The sequence below is a fragment of the Carex rostrata genome, chromosome 12, assembly GCF_964058835.1.
Source record: "Carex rostrata chromosome 12, lpCarRost1.2, whole genome shotgun sequence".
Taxonomy (NCBI): domain Eukaryota; kingdom Viridiplantae; phylum Streptophyta; class Magnoliopsida; order Poales; family Cyperaceae; genus Carex; species Carex rostrata.
In genome coordinates this window covers 12,678,996-12,698,399 of record NC_135929.1, presented here as the reverse complement: position 1 = coordinate 12,698,399, position 19,404 = coordinate 12,678,996, and the positions used below count along the sequence as shown (strand labels likewise).

The 19,404-nt window shown below is 33.4% G+C and overlaps 2 protein-coding genes and 1 non-coding gene across 3 annotated transcripts; all 3 read left to right on the top strand.

Annotated features, from left to right (window-relative positions):
* The first annotated feature begins 4,696 nt into the window (after nucleotides 1-4,696).
* LOC144563648 (polygalacturonase inhibitor 2-like) lies at nucleotides 4,697-5,737 on the top strand. The gene has a single exon (XM_078313129.1). The coding sequence runs from the start codon at nucleotides 4,697-4,699 to the stop codon at nucleotides 5,735-5,737; it is 1,041 nt and encodes a 346-aa protein (XP_078169255.1).
* A 1,412-nt stretch (nucleotides 5,738-7,149) lies between these two features.
* Nucleotides 7,150-8,866, top strand: LOC144563647 (F-box/kelch-repeat protein At1g23390-like). The gene is made up of 2 exons (XM_078313127.1): nucleotides 7,150-7,527; nucleotides 7,984-8,866. The coding sequence occupies exons 1-2, from the start codon at nucleotides 7,150-7,152 to the stop codon at nucleotides 8,815-8,817; spliced, it is 1,212 nt and encodes a 403-aa protein (XP_078169253.1). The 3' UTR covers nucleotides 8,818-8,866.
* On the top strand, nucleotides 7,750-7,821 carry TRNAD-GUC (transfer RNA aspartic acid (anticodon GUC)). The gene has a single exon. It is a non-coding gene; the product is annotated as a tRNA-Asp (tRNA).
* Nucleotides 8,867-19,404: the final 10,538 nt, after the last annotated feature.

Genomic DNA, 19,404 nt, shown 5'->3' with positions numbered 1-19,404 from the left:
ATGCTCAGGTAGAGGATGCTCAGGCAGAGGACTAGCAGTCGCCCGATAACTCAGATGATTCTATGGATGATCATACACCGATTGCAGTTTTGATTCGGAGTATGAGGACTAGGAGGGCGAGGCAGCCGTTCACTCCTTCTGATTATTAGTGATGTCAGATACTGTGATTCGTTTTTTTTTTACTATAGTGATGTCAGATACTGTGATTTGTTATATCAGAATGCTTATTTTGTCAGATACAGTTTATTTATCGTACTATTCCGCTTTTATCTTTTATCATTTTGGCGTCACAATAAAATTTAAACGTAACGACATGTTAATTTCTTTCGACAAAAGTAAAATATTTTCAAAATAAGAGACAAAAATACAATTACAACTATTTTTAAAACAACAAAAAACAACAAATAAATCAAAACCAAAAACACAATAAATAAATAAAAATTCAAAACCAAATCTGTCTTAAACGGATACGGATACAGATAGTAAACAGATATGAAAATTCAAAACCAAATCTGTCTTAAACGGATACGGATACAGAGCAGATAATCTACAAATACGGATTCGAATATGGATACAAAACAAATAATTGTCAGATAATTAAATTACAAACTTTAAAATTCAAATATTAATTAAGAAAAAAAGAAAAAAAAATCATAAAAAGATAGTAAGACGTAGGTGTTCGAACTTGTTAATATTTATTCGAGTCACTTTTACAATTCTACTTGAGTTGTTTTTTCTATTCCAATCACTGCATTTTTTGTTGGAATTAATTTTCTATTAAATTGACTTTATGGGTTATTAAATAGCGGGTATATGAAAGTTCAGGTTTTTTTGGATTGTCTTATGCATTGTATTCGCCACAGAAGATGGGAAATTTAAGGGAGTAATTAGCTGCAAGCCTGCAACAGTCTCAGTCTCAGACTCTCTCACATAGTCACATGCCTGCGTCAGCGCTGTCTGCTCCGTCCGGAGCTCAATTTGTAAGTCCCGCAATAAACATTTATTTAATTGAGTTTGACACGATTATGTTTAACAAGTCCCGCTCTGGACTCTGGAGTCTTGTATAATATAAATATAATATGGTTCGTGGGTTTTCGATAGTTCCGATTATTTGATTTGTTCGTATCAAAGTCATTAATTATTTCATATAAATGGGCTGAATATTGCAAAAGGTGGTTAAAACATGATTACACCCGGAACCAGATCTCCTGCCCCTGGGTTGCAGGAAATTCCTGCTCCCATAGTCACTGCGGGGTGAATCCGGTTACTGTTAAAGGGTTTAGAATTAAAGTGATTTTGGATTTAGAGTTATATGAGAACCTACTCTGCAGTGACTCTGGGGACAGACACCCCAGCTGTAGAAAATGATTTGTATTAATATTCCTGAATTCTTTTGTGATAAATGGTAATTAAGTAGACAGCTCATTATGCTTGTCTCCCGACTTGGTGTCGTGTCTCTTTATAAATACCAGAATATATATTTTTAAAATATATATCTATTAATCAAATTTAAACCAAACAAAACCTAGTAATACAATGGCTTCCAAAAAATCTATGCTTCTTTTTGGTCTTGTTCTTGTCTCACTTCTTGTTATTGCCACATCTGATGGTACTCGCTTGTCTTGCATTATGATATTCATTTTTTATTTTATTTTTACATTTTTTACCCTTTGTTTGTTTGTATGGTATGTCTTATAACTTAATAGATAGATAGATATAATTTGTCTATTATTTTTCCCAACTTATATACTTTGAAAATAAATTCAATAACTGTGATAAAAAAGAAAAAAAATAGAGTTATAAAGAGGAGCATAAATTTGCTTATCTTGAACATTTTTTTGTCCACATCAATAATTCTTACAACAGTATTGACATGATTTATGACTGATGCATATTTATGTTATATATATTATATATATGTGTTTTGGATAGATGACCATTGCCACTATATGGGGAGGTGTCTCAGCAAGGCGGACTGTTCACCGCAGTGCAAGCGAGAGTTTTACTATCCGACTGCTGTTATATGCGTCCCTGATCCGAATTACACCGGTCGTAATCCCCAACCTAAAATTTGTTGCTGTGTCAAGAGTTAAATCAATTTATGGTTAGCATATTAGGACTTGTTTGTTGCTGCTAATGGAGAAGACTGCTGTTATCTGATTTTTGCTTGTCTATATCAAGTGTTTAGTTCCTTCTAATTTGAACACAACAGATCAATGCTATTTCTCAAGAAGTTCACAGGAGTAATTTATGAATTCAGTGTTTACTGACAAAAGCGTTTGATTAACAAATAATCATAGCAGTGATCTTCTGATTGTTTGATAGCAGAATTTCAATATCATCTCATGATTTAAAAGCTCCAGGTACACATTTAAAAATAAATTATATCTCTTTAAACTTAATTTATAATTAAAAACTCTTGTGGTAGCTAGCTTCTTAGTTGTCCCAACCTTTTTTTGGAGTTTAGAGTTGACACTGAAGTCGTTATCTCTTTAGTCTTTATAGAACTCTGTACTTCTTGGATCTACCAAATTGTTTATCCTTTTTTATTTTTTTTAAAGTTTAGAGTTGACGTTAACCAATAAGTCAATAACCATTGTAAATTTCAAGAGCTCTTCGATCGGGTGATCTTATGGTAGGTAAATCCCTAACAGAATCTGTAGTTTAATTATACTTTTTTCTAACAGAAGATCCTTTAGGGGAAAAAAGGAAAAAAAAAAAAAACAGAACCAGTTCAATATTCATTTTTCTATTTTTTGTTCATCCTATATATATTATTTCAGAAAGATACGGATACTGCTGTACTGTTAGGCTTAATCAAATGAAAAAAAATAACAGAATTGAACCGCACACAACGTATACAATTGGAAGATATATATAGAGATTGACCACTAAGGCGATAGTGGTATGATCAGGACCTATATATTACCAAATCACTTTTGTGATTTTCCAAGTTCAAAAAGTCAATATAATGCTTAATGTGTTCCCTATATTAAAATATGTTTGAAGACCAAATTTTACACTTTTTGAAATCATTTTACTATTTTTTATAGATTTTTAAAAGTCAATGTTTTTAATATTTAGTCTGCAAAGACATTTTAATATGAAAAACATGATGAGCACTTCAGAACTATTAGAACTTTGAAATCGTAAAAACGAATTGGTAGCACCAAGATCATAGTCATACCATTAAAGGTGCTATCGGGTTGGGTAATGTCCGGATACTATTATAATTGGACCCGTATCCTAAAAGTGTTAGGGTCCGAATTTTAATCCATATACTTATTATTTTCAACCGGATCGGATCGGGTTCTAGCTAGATACCACATCTAGATTTTTTGGGTCCAATATTTCGATTCCGGATAGATAAGTATTCATAACTTGTTCGTGAATTATCAGATCCGGGGTCGGATAGAGTACATGTCACAAGTGTTTAAAAAGATTTAAGATTTTAGTTTTTTCCTTAATAACCTTTTGAATTTAGGAGGAAAGACAAATATTTCTACATTTTCTCTTAGTATTAGCCTATTATATTGCATTCAAATAATAAAAGAAGATTTTTTTTGTATCTTCCTATTAAATAGCTTACTACTTAAATAATATTTTATTTTTCATAACTATTAATCTATGTTTAATATTAATTAATGAGTGAGTCTATGGTACTATTCATATTACAATTTGGCACCGTGCTACGGCTCTATATTTGAGTTTTCAAATCCTAATGGTCGATCCGAACCGTTCATCTTGTTCTCCATATTAATATGTGTTTGGAGACCAAATTTTACATTTTTTTTGAAATTGTTTTACTATTTTTTTAGATTTATTAAAAATCACTGTTTTTGGATGGTCCAGAATTTTTAGATCAAGTGATTTTCTAAATATCTAAAAAAATAGTAAACAAATTTCAAAAAATGTAAAATTTGGTCTCCAAACACATATTAATATGGAGAACAAGATGAACGGTTCGGATCGACCGTTAGGATTTGAAAACTCGAATATAGAGCCGTAGCACGGTAATAACCCGTGATATGCATAGTACCATAGACTCACTCTTAATTAATTATAAAGAATTGTAGTTGCAAGACCTTTGACCACACCACTCTGAACTTAATTAGCCAATATCCCTCTTTCTGTATGTATATTGTAAAAAGCTAATGATCCATATCAAGTTCAATAAGTTCGTTTTTTCACTTGAAACATCGATCTCTGTATGGATTTTACTGTAAACAGGTTGAATAGTATTTCCTCAGTCAAATTAACTCTCTCTCTCTCTCTCTGGTTTTTTTTTTCGATAGAAGGCATTCATATGCCCGTTTCATATATCCATATCAAGCTCAAAATTAAAAGTCGAAAGCTAATAACGAGCAAAACACAAATGCTCGACGTTTAAGAGTCCACCACAACACACTTGAGGAAAAGTAAACTAAGTTAGAACTAAGCTACCTATTGTAGAATTAATTGCACGTCAAGTAATCCAACTGATAGTGCATTGATTCTCGCAAAGTCGTAACATCACATTATTACTCTTATCTTGTGCATTGATCGATATTCATACAATTTAAATATGAAAATAAATAAATGCACCATTTAAAAAACAAATAGTTGGCGATTCCCCCACTATATATATATATAAATTTCAACCTCTTCTAAAACAACATGCATTCAGAAACTCAAAAGAACAAAAATAGAAATATAAATGTCTACCATTTTCTTCTTGTTGTTCCTTCTTTCTTTCACCTCCTCCGTGTTATCTACTAAAGATGATGAAATTGTGCTCCTCAAAATCAAGCAGCAGCTAGGCAACCCTGACATTCTCCAAGGCTGGATCCAAGGCTTCAATTATTGTAATACCACAATCAGTACATCATCGGGCTTTGTAAATACAGAATGTACCAACACAGATCGTGTAAGCATTCTCGTTTTGGAAATCTTTAACATCACTGCCCCCTTTCCAGATGCTGTTTGCGGTTTAACGGAACTAGAGAGCTTTATTATTGGTGGTATGACAGGGCTTTATGGTGAAATTCCTTCCTGTATTACCAAACTCTTCAATCTTCAGACACTTATCATATCATCGACATCTCTCTCTGGCTCTGTGCCCAATTTTTACAACCATACCAATATCTCAGAAATCATTCTTTCTGGTAACCAGTTATCTGGTACCATTCCATCATCTCTCTCTACCTTACCGAACTTAACCTACTTGGACCTTTCATCAAATTACCTCACAGGTACCATACCACCTGATATTGTTCATGGTTCATCTCCTATACTTATACTTTCATACAATAACTTAACTGGCGAACTACCAAAATGTTACGGATGGGTAGATTTCTTTCTGATTAACTTGTCATACAACCGACTCAGTGGCGATGCTTCTTTTTTACTGGGTAAGCAAAAGACAACATATATCCTTATTCTGGCTAATAATGAATTCGAGTTTGATCTGAGCCCCGTAGAATTCTCAGATGATTTATCCCGGTTTGATATAAACCACAATAAAATATATGGGAAAGTGCCTGAGTCATTTGCAACAGCTGCTGGGTTGTCAGATGTAAATATGTCATTCAACAGGCTCTGTGGGGAGTTACCTCAGGGTGGTAACATGTGTCGATACAGTGCTACGGTTTTCGAGAACAACACATGCCTTTCTGGTAACCCATGGTTACTATGCCCCATGGCACCTGCACCTGCACCTGCACCAGCACTAGCACCAGTATCCGATCTGCTATTTTGATTCAACATATCGAGTGCCTCTTCAATATGTATTTGATTAATGAAATCAAGCATTATATGTCATGTTGTTTCAATGTACCCAAAATAATTATGACTTTGAGTGTTTTAATATAAGAAAAATGCATTTGGTGGTTCTTTTGGGAGTTTTTGCTAAAATTTTGATTGTCAGTTGTTGTGTGATTACGCTTGTATAAATTAATTTATTTGGGCCTACTGAAACACAAAACCCAGCCCAACAATATATGAAAAATATACTTAAAGCCCATCTGGTTCAAGTTGCAACCCTCAACAGCTCACAAAAAAAAAAGGAAAACAAATAGAAAAAGAAAAAAAAAAAAATCCTAGTTAACTATCTCAAATTAACACAAACTATAAAAAAAAAAAAAGGGACCACACTAAGATTATCCAACTTCTAGAAACGGAAACGCTATCCATCAAACCCAACCAATGATATTTATATAGTTTTTAGTTGCATACGCAAGCCAGTGCCACTATATGGGTAGATTGGGTACGTAGTATTTTTATAACTTAAAAATAAGGACCCAAACAACAAATCTATGGGTTCCCTTCCCTTGTACAAACGGGTACTAAAAACCAGGGGCTGTTATGTAAGTATGTAAATATGTAATCCTCCTCCACAATTTTATTATATATCAAATGACTTTAATTACAAAAAAATTATATTTAATTATGACTTATAATAAAATGTCAGTAGTCAGTACACGCAGATTATTTAATTAGAATCCGAATCCTCTGCATTAATGTACCGTTTAAGTTAACTTTCATACCGTGCGATCATAATTCGGGCCAATCTATCACACGCCTATAATGCACCGGGCACTTTAATATTAGTGCGGATTTAAATTGAACGGTTAAGATCTTACCTCAAAATTTGAGTTAACTCGGAAGATTCAAATTCAATTAATTATGGGTAAATACGCAAGACATAAATAACAAACTTTTTTCTCGAAAACTTCATAAATGATCTCATTCTAAAACAGAATTAATTTTAAGGCTTTTTCTTGGAGCCTCCTTTATTCTGTATAACTACAAATTTCATTTTTATTGGATGCCCCGACTGGATCAATTGGCGCCACCGTCGGGCTTAGATTGCAGACCATAAAATAATATAATTGTAATCAGTGGATTAATTAATTAAGTTTGATGTAATCAATAGTTCAATACAATGTTCTGGTAAAATCTTTCCAAAAGAAATAATAATTAAATATACCTGAACCATGTTTTGCTGGTTTATTGCCCCCCCCAATCCCCAACCATAGTTTTGATTAACCATTTCCCTCTATTGTTATTGAGCATTTTCTCTCATATATATATATAAATAACAAACATTCAATCCGGAAGAAATAGACCAATTAATTGTTACAGGAAATATAAGGGAAGGAAGCGACTGACATGGGAGATGAAGAGCAAAAGATGCACCAGCAATTGCAATTATGGGTCAACTTGCACGGCGACATGCTCGAGGAGGTGGCGATGCACGTGCCGATTATCGACCTACTCTCGGCCTCGTTGGTTTCCCGTGAGTGGTGCCGAGCTGTGCATTCTTCATTGTTGTATCGGCCATGCCAACGCCCATGGTTGATCCTGCGTGACCTGTGCAGCCCGAGATTGACGTCGGCCTTCTCTATTCACGCCTGGGACCCTTACTCCCGCTCCTGGCTCTCCATCATTCGGCATTCCATTTCGGAGAGGCCATTCGAAATGGTCGGCCCATGCTTCCTGCGATGCTCCAAAGGAGACCGGTTGTACTCCCTGTTGTTTCGGAAGATGGTAATTAATTCATTAATTGATTCATCTTCAGTTAATTTTCTTGAAACATGACACATTTTGATGGCCTAATTCATGATTTGATAAAACTGTTGCATTAATTTGATAATAAGTTAGCTAAGGTGGAGGAAATGATTTCCCATTAATTTTGTTAATAATTAATTTATCACATACTGAGGGTCAACATGTATTGATAATGTCACGGTCATAAAATAGACCAATAAAGTCGTTGTAGTATAGTGGTGAGTATTCCCGCCTGTCACGCGGGTGACCCGGGTTCGATCCCCGGCAACGGCGAGTTGAATAATTTTTATCAATTTGGATTGGATATGGCAATGAAACAGGCAACAGCGTTTTTTTTTTTTTTTCCCAAGAAATAAAACGTTTAATTAAAAATGACCAGCCAACATTGAAGACTAACCTACCTAACCTTGCAGTGTACATGTTTCTCTTGATCAGGCAATCTCGAAAGATCCATTCGGTGCGAGGTGGGAACATGACACAAAGGCACCGAGGAAGTTTCGGCTGGATCCGGTGGTAGCAGAAGTGGGCCGTTGGGTGCTCGTAGTTGGAGGAGAGTGTTGTTCCATTGAGCGCGACTATGAAGAGGAGGGTTCTGTGGAGATCTATGACAAGCAAACAGGAAACTGGAAATCAGCCGAGCTAATGCCTGTAGTATATGAAGGGTCGACATCCGCTACGTGGCTATCCATTGTAGCAACTAGTAAGAGACTGTACATCATTGAGAGGAAGACCGGGTGGCTCAGCTGGTTCGATCCAGAGAGTAAAAGATGGGGGCCCACACGTCAGCTGAGGCTTGATCCAGCTGTAACAGCATGGGCTATCACAAATGGTACCAATGAGAAGAAGCTGTTGTTGGTTGGTGTGGGGAGATTATCAGGAGGAGAGCATGGCCATGGCGGATGGGTCAAGGTGAGATTTTGGGAGGTGGAGGGGGACAATCTGTTGGTGGTGGATAGCGAATTTGAGGAGATGCCAAGAGAGATGGTGGATCGGTTGTTTCCATCGGACAAGGGACATGACGACACGTGGCTTGATTATTCGGTGGATGTGTGCGGAACAGAGAATGGTGGGTATGTGTGCAATCCGTTGGAGATGCGAAACGGCGTGGTGCGTTTTGATATGGGAAGGAACGGGATTATGGATGAGTGGGAGTGGGTCCCGCTGCCAGAGAGAGTGGGAGATAATCCCATGGGCAGGATTTTGTGCGGTTGTTCTCCGGTTGGTTTGAGCGACGTATCCTCCGGTTTGCACAGGTGTCAGTTAAATTAACGAATTAACTAGTTCATATTATTTTATTTTCTTTGTCGATGTATATAAAATTTATGACAGAAAAGATTTAAATACTAAATAATTTGTTATTTAACTTTTAAGTGATGACCATGTCAAAAATAAGCTTTTTATTTATTTATTTCTCTGAAGAGTGGAACTGTGCAAGTGAAGAATGAAGGTCAAATTAAGTTGCCTTTTATTTATTTATTTAATGATACAAGGGAAACTGCTGCTAATTAAATAATTAAGGCATAAGGTTGACCCTATGTTGACTATATCTACCAATGATGCAATACTCCACTAATAAATGATAAATGATAAAATGCCTCTTTCAAAGTAGCAACCTATGTGCTTGCCAATTCAAATGACATGATTAAACTTACTGATTTTGACTAGTAACACATGTAATTTAAACGTTTAAAGTATAAAAATTTGAATTTTTTTTATAAAAATGTTTCTAATAAAATATTTGCAAATTTTATTTTCGATAATTTCACTATTGTAAATGTTAAAATTCGTTTATAATTGGAATTGCAACATAAATTTATTTAATAGAACCTGTGATATGAATTTTAAATTTCTCGCATTAATTCTATCTTAATTTTTTTTTTTAAATAAAATTTTATATAAAAAAAAATGACTTGGTGCCAAGAGGAATTCGTAAAATTTAGATGGTATATCATAGTGATCCCCCACTGGATTTCAGAATTTACTGATAAAAATAAACCCTATTAGACCTGAAACTCTCCCTCGCTCCCTAGATCCAATAAACCCAACCATGAAGAAATAGCTAGAAAGAACGGGCTTAAAAAAACGCAACGCTAGCTCAAAAAAGAAAACGCTTTTTCTAATTTCCCTGTCGCTCTCTCCCTTAATTTTGCTCCGCACGCCCCTCTGGCTCTGATTAGAAACGAAAACATCTTAATTTTGTATACCTTGTAAAATTACTATATTAATCTAATTACTATTCTAATTTACCTTTAATTTGCCCCTGTATCAAGACCAAAATGGCATCAGTACAGAGTACGTAGTCATGTCTATTTATTAGCTTCAACATTGTTTTAACTTGGAAGTTTGAAAATATCATTTTAGTATCTTGTTGCTAAAGTCAATATTTTAGTAACCGATTAGTTACTGAGTTTGAATCCGATAAGCTATTTGAATTCAATTTCTGCTCCTATCTCTGATAAAAATCTTGCATCCGTCCATACGCGTTGGTCGATATATCATTTTCTTTTCCATTGTAGTCAAAATTTGTGATGTAAAAGACTAAAAAGTTAATTTTGTTAATTGAGCTTCTGTCGATGACCATGTGAAAAAAGCAACAAAATTTATCCAATTTAATAATATAGATGATCAAGTGAAAAAAGAGCAAAAAATTTTACCTAATTGAAAACAACAAAAGAAATTTACAACACATAACTATACAGTCTGTTTATGAAGTATGGAAATACACTCATTTGAAATTTATAAAGTATCTGTTTTATCTTTTATTAAAAATAAAAATAAAAATATGTAGTTTATGTAAGAAAAATATTTCGTCTTCTAACTAATTAGTTTTCGAAAAGAAATAGTTCATTTATCTATTTGTGCACATACACAGCGACATCTAGTCATATGCTTGGCTGTGTGTACGTCACAAGAAAGAAAATGAACTATTTGTTCTCGTAACCGTTCAATTAGAAGAATGGATATATTTCTTAATCATATTACATTTTTTTTATAAAAATGATAAAATGGGTAAATTTATGAGTTTTAATTAAAAAAGTCGATAAATTAGATAGATTTGTGAGTTTCTAAAATTTTTGAGGGGCAATAAAAAGTTTCAAAATTTTGGAGGGATGTACATAAAATCCCCCCTATTTTTAAATATAGGCATGCAGAAGAACTATTGGGCCTTTTTCATTTGATTGGTTTTAAATCCCTGTAAATGTAACTTCTTTTCCTCCCAAATTAATAGATCCGGTTTAAAATGTCAAAGGACAAAAGATAAAATAGGGAAGTCGTTAATTATTTCATATAAATTAATGTGCTGAAACATTGCAAAGGAAGATGAAAACGGGATTAAGTAGACTGGTATTCAGGGTCCTTAAGCACGAGATGATAGCAAAATTGTGCTACGTATCTGACCAAACAAACAGAAGACTGGTATGAAAATTAATTCTTTTATCATTGATAGTTATATTATGGGTAAATTTCGCCGGAGGTCACTAAATTTTGTATTTTGTTACAAATTATCAGGGAACGGCAAAAGTCGATCGGAACTGATAAATCACCATTGTCAAATTACACGACAGTAATGTTGCCGAGTTTATTAATACGAGTACAGTACAACAAAATCACAAAATTTTAATTTATTATCCTCTGTTGTTTTTGTTAATTAACGGATAGAACTTACAAAATACTCCGTTAATCTTCGTGCGGAAGCGGATCTTGCGAGTGAAGCAGTATCACTGGTTCTGCAAGGAATCACAAGCCGAAGCCGGAAGCCCTGCGTTTTCTACGACCTAAAACCTTCAATTCTTAACAGAGTGCTTCTTGGTGCTCTCTACCTTTTCTCTCTAATTTTGACTGTTACTATTCACACGTTTTTCTGATTATTATGAGAGAGAGAGATATGAATGGTTTATATAAAACCAATGCACCTTTTCATAATGGGTTCGCATCTATTCATAACGGGTCGGGTTTTTAGTTTCCCATAATGGGCGTACCCTTTATTAAATCCAACAGTTTTCCGCAAGGCTCCAGCAAAATTTTAGCAAAAACTACCAGAATATATAACCACTAAAGTTACATAATTATTTCATTTGGGTATATCAAAAGAACATGACATGATAGTGCAGTACTGGTTGATTTCTTAGATCAGATACAGATTGAAGAGACACTTTCTGTGTTGAATCAAAATGGTGGTTCGGATATAGATTTATCTCCAAGTGGAGGTTCGGATAGAGGTCCAGATCCAGGTCCAGGTGCAAATGCTGAATATATATAGGAGCATGGTGACGGTAGGTTCCCAAAAAGGCATGTGTTGTTTGCGAAAACCGCAGCATCAGCCATCAAATCTACACATGCTACCACCCTGAGGTAATTAACTCCCCACATAGCCTGTTGAACGACAGATTTGGAGAAAACAACCCAGCAGCTGCAGCTAGCTGTGGCGAATGACTCAAAGATATATAGAGAGAGAGACATCACAGATCTTTTTTTTCTTTTTTTTAATTATAACAAACTCAGACGAATTATTTAATGTATATGCTACAATTTAGCATTAATTTGATTGGTTGAGGGCCATCAAACATGTATTAGTTTACTCAACGTACGGCTTCAACTTGTTTGTAGTAAAATCCATGCAGAGATGTTTTAATTGAATAGTCAACTTATTGAACGTATATTGACTATTGAATATCGCAAAGAATCAAATCCTATATAATGATATCTCTGACATGATCACAAAATGTACTAACTAAACCCTGTACCATGCCAGTAAGGGATCTGCCGAGAGATATATATGCTTCAATACACAGCAATGGCTGATGATCAGACCGCGACCGTTGGTGTGGAGTTTTCTTGGATGTCCAGCAACATGTTTGCAGCACCACTTTCCGACAGCAACACAATAAATTGCCTGACCAACACTCTCCTCTCCTCACGTACCAGAAACAATAAAATCTGATATATATAATATATAGACGGTACAAGTCCTCTCCCAAATAAAACATATTCTTAATCTCATCTTGGCTCAATTCTAAACTCAATGCAACCTGCATGCTATATTAAATCTATTTATATTTTCTGATTCCTTATCAGGTTTGTGTGATGCTGTTAAGGATATATACGATAATCAACATAATCATTAACACATTTTCAAACTTAAACAAAGATGTTGCAGAAATCAATTACCGAGCTACGTACTTTGGTTGATATATAAAAAGTGATGAGTGGGGGGTGATATTAGCAGTCTATATATGCCTCCAACTAATTATCTTACAAGTTATAATATAGAATAGAACAATACAATTGAGAAACGAACAAGAAAAAATCTTTAGCTTTCTGGCCTGATCATTAATTAGATTGTAGCTATGATCGAGGCAGTTAGAACTCCGAAAATTTAGAAAATTCTACTGTATGTGATCTGAAAATTGAATGGCTGATATTAATTCTGAAAATTTAACTTTTAATCACAACCCTTGCAGGATCTAGACATTAAGCTCCTTAATAAGGTAGGGAGATATATAGATAGGCTAATATACAATCGATTGCATCACGCCTCTCGTGCAACCAAGTTATTTTTCGATTTTTAAAGGCCAAATGATCGATTCAAACCGTTAGATGTCATCTCCATATTAAAATGTGCTTGGAGACCAAATTTTACATTTTTTGAAATTTGTTTACTATTTTTTAAGCCACTTTGAAAATCACTGATCCAACGGTGGCTTACCAAACAGTAAAATCAGAACCAAACCGTTGGATCAGCGATTTTCAAAGTGGCTTAAAAAATAATAAAAAAATTCCAAAAAATGTAAAATTTGGTCTCCAAGCACATTTTAATATGGAGATGACATCTAACGGTTTGGATCGATCATTTGGACTTTAAAAATCAAAAAATGACTTGGTTGCATGGGAGGCGTGGTGCAATCGATTGTATATTAGCCTCTCTCTCTCTATATATATATATACACACACACACATAGAGAGAGAAGGAATCCACTTACAATATTTTGAAGTTATAACATCTTACAACAATTTGGTTTTACGATTTTTAAAGTCCAAATAGTCGATCCAAATTGTTAAACATGATCTCTATATTAAAATGTGTTTGAAAATCACATTTCACATTTTTTTAATTTTTTATTATTTATTAAGTATTTTTACAAAAATGTTGTTTTTAAACAATTTTAGATCACTCTTTGGATTTTGAAAATCGCAAATGGGTGGTGCTTTACCACATCTAGAAGTTAGCGACATTTTGGTTTATGCGATTGACAGAGAACATGTTTGATGTCTCTTTATAACCCCGAACCAAACCAAATATAATATTACTCTATAGTGGGGAGTTAACTGCAAGTACCACACAAATTTAATTTTCACTTTGAGATATATGATAAAAAAAATGTTGAAACTTTTAGATTGCTTTGGTAAGCCTTGATGTTTGCAACACTGAAAGAGCGTTGTTTATGCGATTTGATCCATGTAAAAGGTATACGCTTTGATGGCTAGCGGTCTTACTGGTAAATTGGTACATGATATATTGTTGAGCTGGGTTGAATTAAAGTTGTCTATAGATATATGGTGTCTAAAACGTATTACTATCAAATATTACAAGTATATTGATTTTGTCAAGTAAGTGTAAATACTTGCACAATGATGTATAAATACTTGCGTGATGAAGAAATTGAAAGTACTTTATTATGGATCTCATTTGAAAAAAAAAAAAAAGTTGCGTAGAAGATAGTTGTGATTTTAAATTTGCAAAATTCCTCACAGATCATTAAAAATATAGACGAGATTGAACGAAGGAAAAAAAAAAACTCTAAAAATGTGTTAAATATGGCTGGGTGATGAGAGAGAGAAAAAAATAATAGATATGTCTAATTTTTTTTAGAAAGACCAAGTATGTTAGATATAACACTTGCGCGCATAATATGTATCAACATTTGTGTGTGCCAGTTGTAAATTCATTGATAAGGTGCCATTTGTGTGTGCCAGTTGTATCAACATGGTCGCGATAAGGTCAGCCATTTTTATTAATACCCCCAAAAAAGAAAAATTTAAAAATGCCCCTATCATCTGTTTTTTGTTTTCAAAATTGCCTCGACCGTCAGGTCCACGGGCGGCCCAATAAATCCACTAGACCGCCTCATGCAGAGGCGGGCCAGTCCACTAGCGGACCGCCCTCTGCAGAGTTGGTCCTCTATTTTTATTTATTTTTATTTTTTTAGAGATATTAATATTTTGATTTAAATAATTTTGTGAAGAAAAAGTTTTCTTGTTTAGAGTGTGCGCCAAAAAATAAGACATTTGATATATTTATGAAGTGAATTCAATATGAGCTGCAGATTTGATTCCCATGCGCGTATCTTGTATAAATTGTAGTAAAGAGTTACGACATAAATATATCAAATGTCTTATTTTTTGGCATACACTCTAAACAAGAAAATTTTTTCTTCACAAAATTATTTAAATCAAAATATTGATATCTCTCTAAAAAAAATAGAGGATCGCCTCTGCAGTGGGTGGTCCGCTAGTGGACTGGCCCGCCTCTGCATGGGGCGGTCTAGTGGGTTTATTGGGCCGCCCGTGGGCCTGGCAGTCGAGGCAGTTTTGAAAAAAAAAACAGATGACAGCGGTATTTTTAAAATTTTCTTTTTTTTGGGGTATTAATAAAAATGGCCGCGATAAGGTATAAGTTAGAGTTTGAAGAATTTCTAATATGAATTTAGTGAGATTGAGAAATGTTTCGGGTACCAGAGACAGGGAAATAGTATAATTATTCTAAAACTATATACTTCCAAATGTAAAATTAATGTGTTTATAGAAGGATATTTTAGTTTCAAAGTAATTATAGAGTTATATATGTTTGGTTGTACAGAACACTGTTTCATAAAAATATTCCACTAGAAATCTAAAACTATATATACTTCTATGAGTGAGTATATGGTACTATGCATATTACGATTTGACACCGTGTTACGGCTCTATATTCGAGTTTTCAAATTCTAACGGTCGATCCGAACCGTTCATCTTGTTCTCCATATTAATATGTGTTTGGAGACCAAATTTTATATTTTTTGAAATTGTTTTACTATTTTTTTAGATATTTAGAAAATCACTTGATCTGAAAATTCTGGACCATCCAAAAACAGTGATTTTCAATAAATTTAAAAAATAGTAAAAAAATTCAAAAAATGTAAAATTTGGTCTCCAAACACATATTAATATGGAGAACAAGATGAACGGTTCGGATCGACCGTTAGGATTTGAAAACTCGAATATAAAACCATAGCACGGTGTCAAATCGTAATATGCATAGTACCATAGACTCACTCTATTTCTATTCATAAAAAATTATGCTAATATACTTAATTAATAAAATAATTATAAAAGCATATATATATATATGCTTCATCCTAAGTTTTTTTCCGACCATGTCCCGTTACGGATAATTCAATCCGTTTATAAATATTGTTGGGCCCACCATTGTTAACCATTGCAACGATATATATAGCTTATCCATCACCGATATACTATACCATAAAATCATGAGTGCTAAAGAGAGCTCTTCAAAATTCTAAAATAATTCAACTCAAGTAGATGTCATCAACTGCGTACAAAAAAAGAATTGCCTCCAAATTAACAGATGGATATATATGAACCTAAAAACTAAATAAATAAAAAAAGAGTGAGTCTATGGTACTATGCATATTACGATTTGGTACCGTGCTACAGCTCTATATTCGAGTTTTCAAATTCTAACGGTCAATCCGAACCGTTCATCTTGTTCTCCATATTAATATGTGTTTGGAGACCAAATTTTACATTTTTTGAAATTTTTTTACTATTATTTTAGATTTATTGAAAATCACTGTTTTTGGATGGTCCAGAATTTTCAGATCAAGTGATTTTCTAAATATCTAAAAAAATAGTAAAAAAATTTCAAAAAATGTAAAATTTGGTCTCCAAACACATATTAATATGGAGAACAAGATGAACAGTTCGAATCGACCGTTAGGATTTGAAAACTCGAATATAAAGCCGTAGCACAGTAACAACCCGTGATATGCATAGTACCATAGACTCGCTCATAAAAAAATGCATTAATTCAACTTTGCTTGGTGATTCAACCAGAACAAAGCTTTATCATGAAGTCTAAGGAGATAAATTGAAAAAGCTCAATGTCAACTCTTACCTGCAAAGAAAATTATTAGGAAGATCCAAGGGGCGCACAAAGTTTTATATACTGTTGGTAGGGGTACGTGTTCTGTGTTCATTGGGTCCGGTTTATTTAGTTTTGAACCGAACTAATTAGTCTGAACTAAACGGTTCGGTTTTTTTGGATTAACGGTTCAGTTTAGTTTCTTTTTTAAAACTGAATTATAACTTTGGTTCAGTTCAATTTGAAATATTTCAAAACCAAAATAACCGACCTGATTGAACTTTTATATATTATGAATTTGGTCTAGACCGCTTCGGTTTATTTCTTAATCAATTGCTTTAAATACTTTGGTTTATTTCTTAATATCTTATTTTATTTCTTAATACCCCTATTTATTTCATAATATACTTCGGCTTATTATAAATCAATTGCTTTAAATAAAAAATTAATATATTTCAATTTGAACCGAACAAACCGAAATAAAACTTCAGTTCGATTCTATTTTTGAAACCGAATTATAACTTTAATTTGTCTAATTTAGTTCGGTTTCAAATGAGCGCGCCAAACTGATGAACACCTTTAACTGTTGGTCATGGCTTACCGTACTACCTAGTAAGTACCTGCTATGCCAATAACAAAAAATAAATGTTTAATTTACGAACCTGTACCAAAAATTCTGTAAATCATGATAATTAAGGTAGCAAATTAAGTTGTGCTACCCAATAATAGATGGCATCTCATCGAGTTGGATAATTTCGATCATATAAAGTTGGTATTTGATCTATGTTTGAAATTTGATTTTGGTGCGTCTTGCAGTTGTAAATAGGAAAGCTGCTTTTTCGGAGTTTTTTTTTTTTGAGTAAAGTTAAAAGTTAAGTTACCTAACGATATAATACTCTTGTTATTATAATGAAAAAATTATTCTATCTGAGTTTTGAACTTACTTTCTCTCAAATAGAGATTATATGATTTTCTCAGAGCAATTTAATCATCTAAAGAGGTGCATTCACTAGTTCAGATTACATCATCATCCAGTGGCCCAGTGGCGTAGTTAGGATTTTGATGAGCAAAACAGAAATAAAAAAGTTACAAATTCTATCCAAAATTTTAAATGTTAATTATATTTTTCTTCCATATCCTTGTAAAATAAAAATTTAGAAGGAAAAATGAAGCAAAGGAAAAAAAAAATATAAAATTAATTCAAACACAAATAAAAAAAGCACAAAATTAAGAGAAATGGGGGCGTACTGGATTCCTAAACGGAGATAAAGAAGAGAAAAAGAGAAAAAAAAAATGAGAGTAAATGGAGAATCTTATTAATTTAAAATAGAATGGAGGAGAAAAAGATAAGGAGCCGGCTCTTCTCTCAATAAATCTCACATATTGTCTTTTTATGTTTGATATTTTGTTGTACAGACAAACTCACATAATTTCATTACAATCTCTTTGATGGCTCATGTGCACTAGGTTCAAACAGCTAAATGATCATCTTCTCTAGGGAGTATTCGAATAACCAAGATACAAAACTAGATTTCCTAGCTAATTCCTTGCAGTCAAATAAAGAGGGAGTTGAGAAGAAGACATTTGCACCTTTTTACTGTAGGAGTGAGCAAAATTTACAATCTAAAGTAGGCAAATTTATCAAAATTCATGAGTGAGCAGTTACCAGTACTCCTGTTATACTGTAGCTCCGCCTCTGTCATCACCAATCAACAGTACATCACTGACAGTTTTTGTAAATCAGCATTAGTGATAACTCTTGATGGCAAACTGGTAAATGATATTTTGAAATTGTCAGTGATCTTCTCTCGTCACAAACGATTTTATGGAAAGAAACTGTTAGTGATATATAGTTGGTATCTTTTACTAACGGTTTCTTTTGTGATGATATAAGAACAAATTTGCTTTAATTGGTTGATTTACAAATACTCCACTTTCAAACAGTTGATCTGTATCAATCAACATATTATAAAAATGTAATTTTATATCTTTTTGAAACCTTTTTATTATTGTTTTAGATAGGTACAAAATTATTGGTTTTAAATGGTAAAAAAAATTAATTTTGTGCCCATAAAAATAGTAAAGTTTCAAAAGAAATATAAAATTTGGTCTCCGTAAACATTTTATTATGGAAATCATGGTCATCGGTTTGGATTGACTGTTTCGACTTTAAAAACAAAGATAAAGAATGTGATGAGACACAATGAAGCGTGAAAGACAGAATTTGAATCCTCTTTCTAAATTTATGTTTTAAGATTTTGAGAAATTATTTCAATTAATTAAAAATATATAATTTATTTACAATATTGGTGATTAAAAAGAGACGGTTTCGTCCCGTTATAACTTTTAATCATGCAACTTTGGAAATTCTATAATTTAGTTTTACTGGATCAAGGACCCGTTGCTAGAGTTCCTTAATTACCTGTTCATTATAATTGATCATTTTGACTGGGCCATGTCTCGTGCTGGAAACAAAATGAGACATGTCGGCCCATTAAGTCAGACTCTTCTTACATTAAGGCCCACAAAATCACAAGCCCAACTAAGCACTAAAACGCAGAGCCCAGACAAAAACATGGATATACCAGACAGATTTTTTTTTTAATAAAAAAATAAAATTTAAAAAATATTGCAAAAAGAGTCCCGTTCTCATGAAATCCTAGATTTATAGAAAGAACGGGATGGTTGAAGTAAAGGACATTATACTTACAATG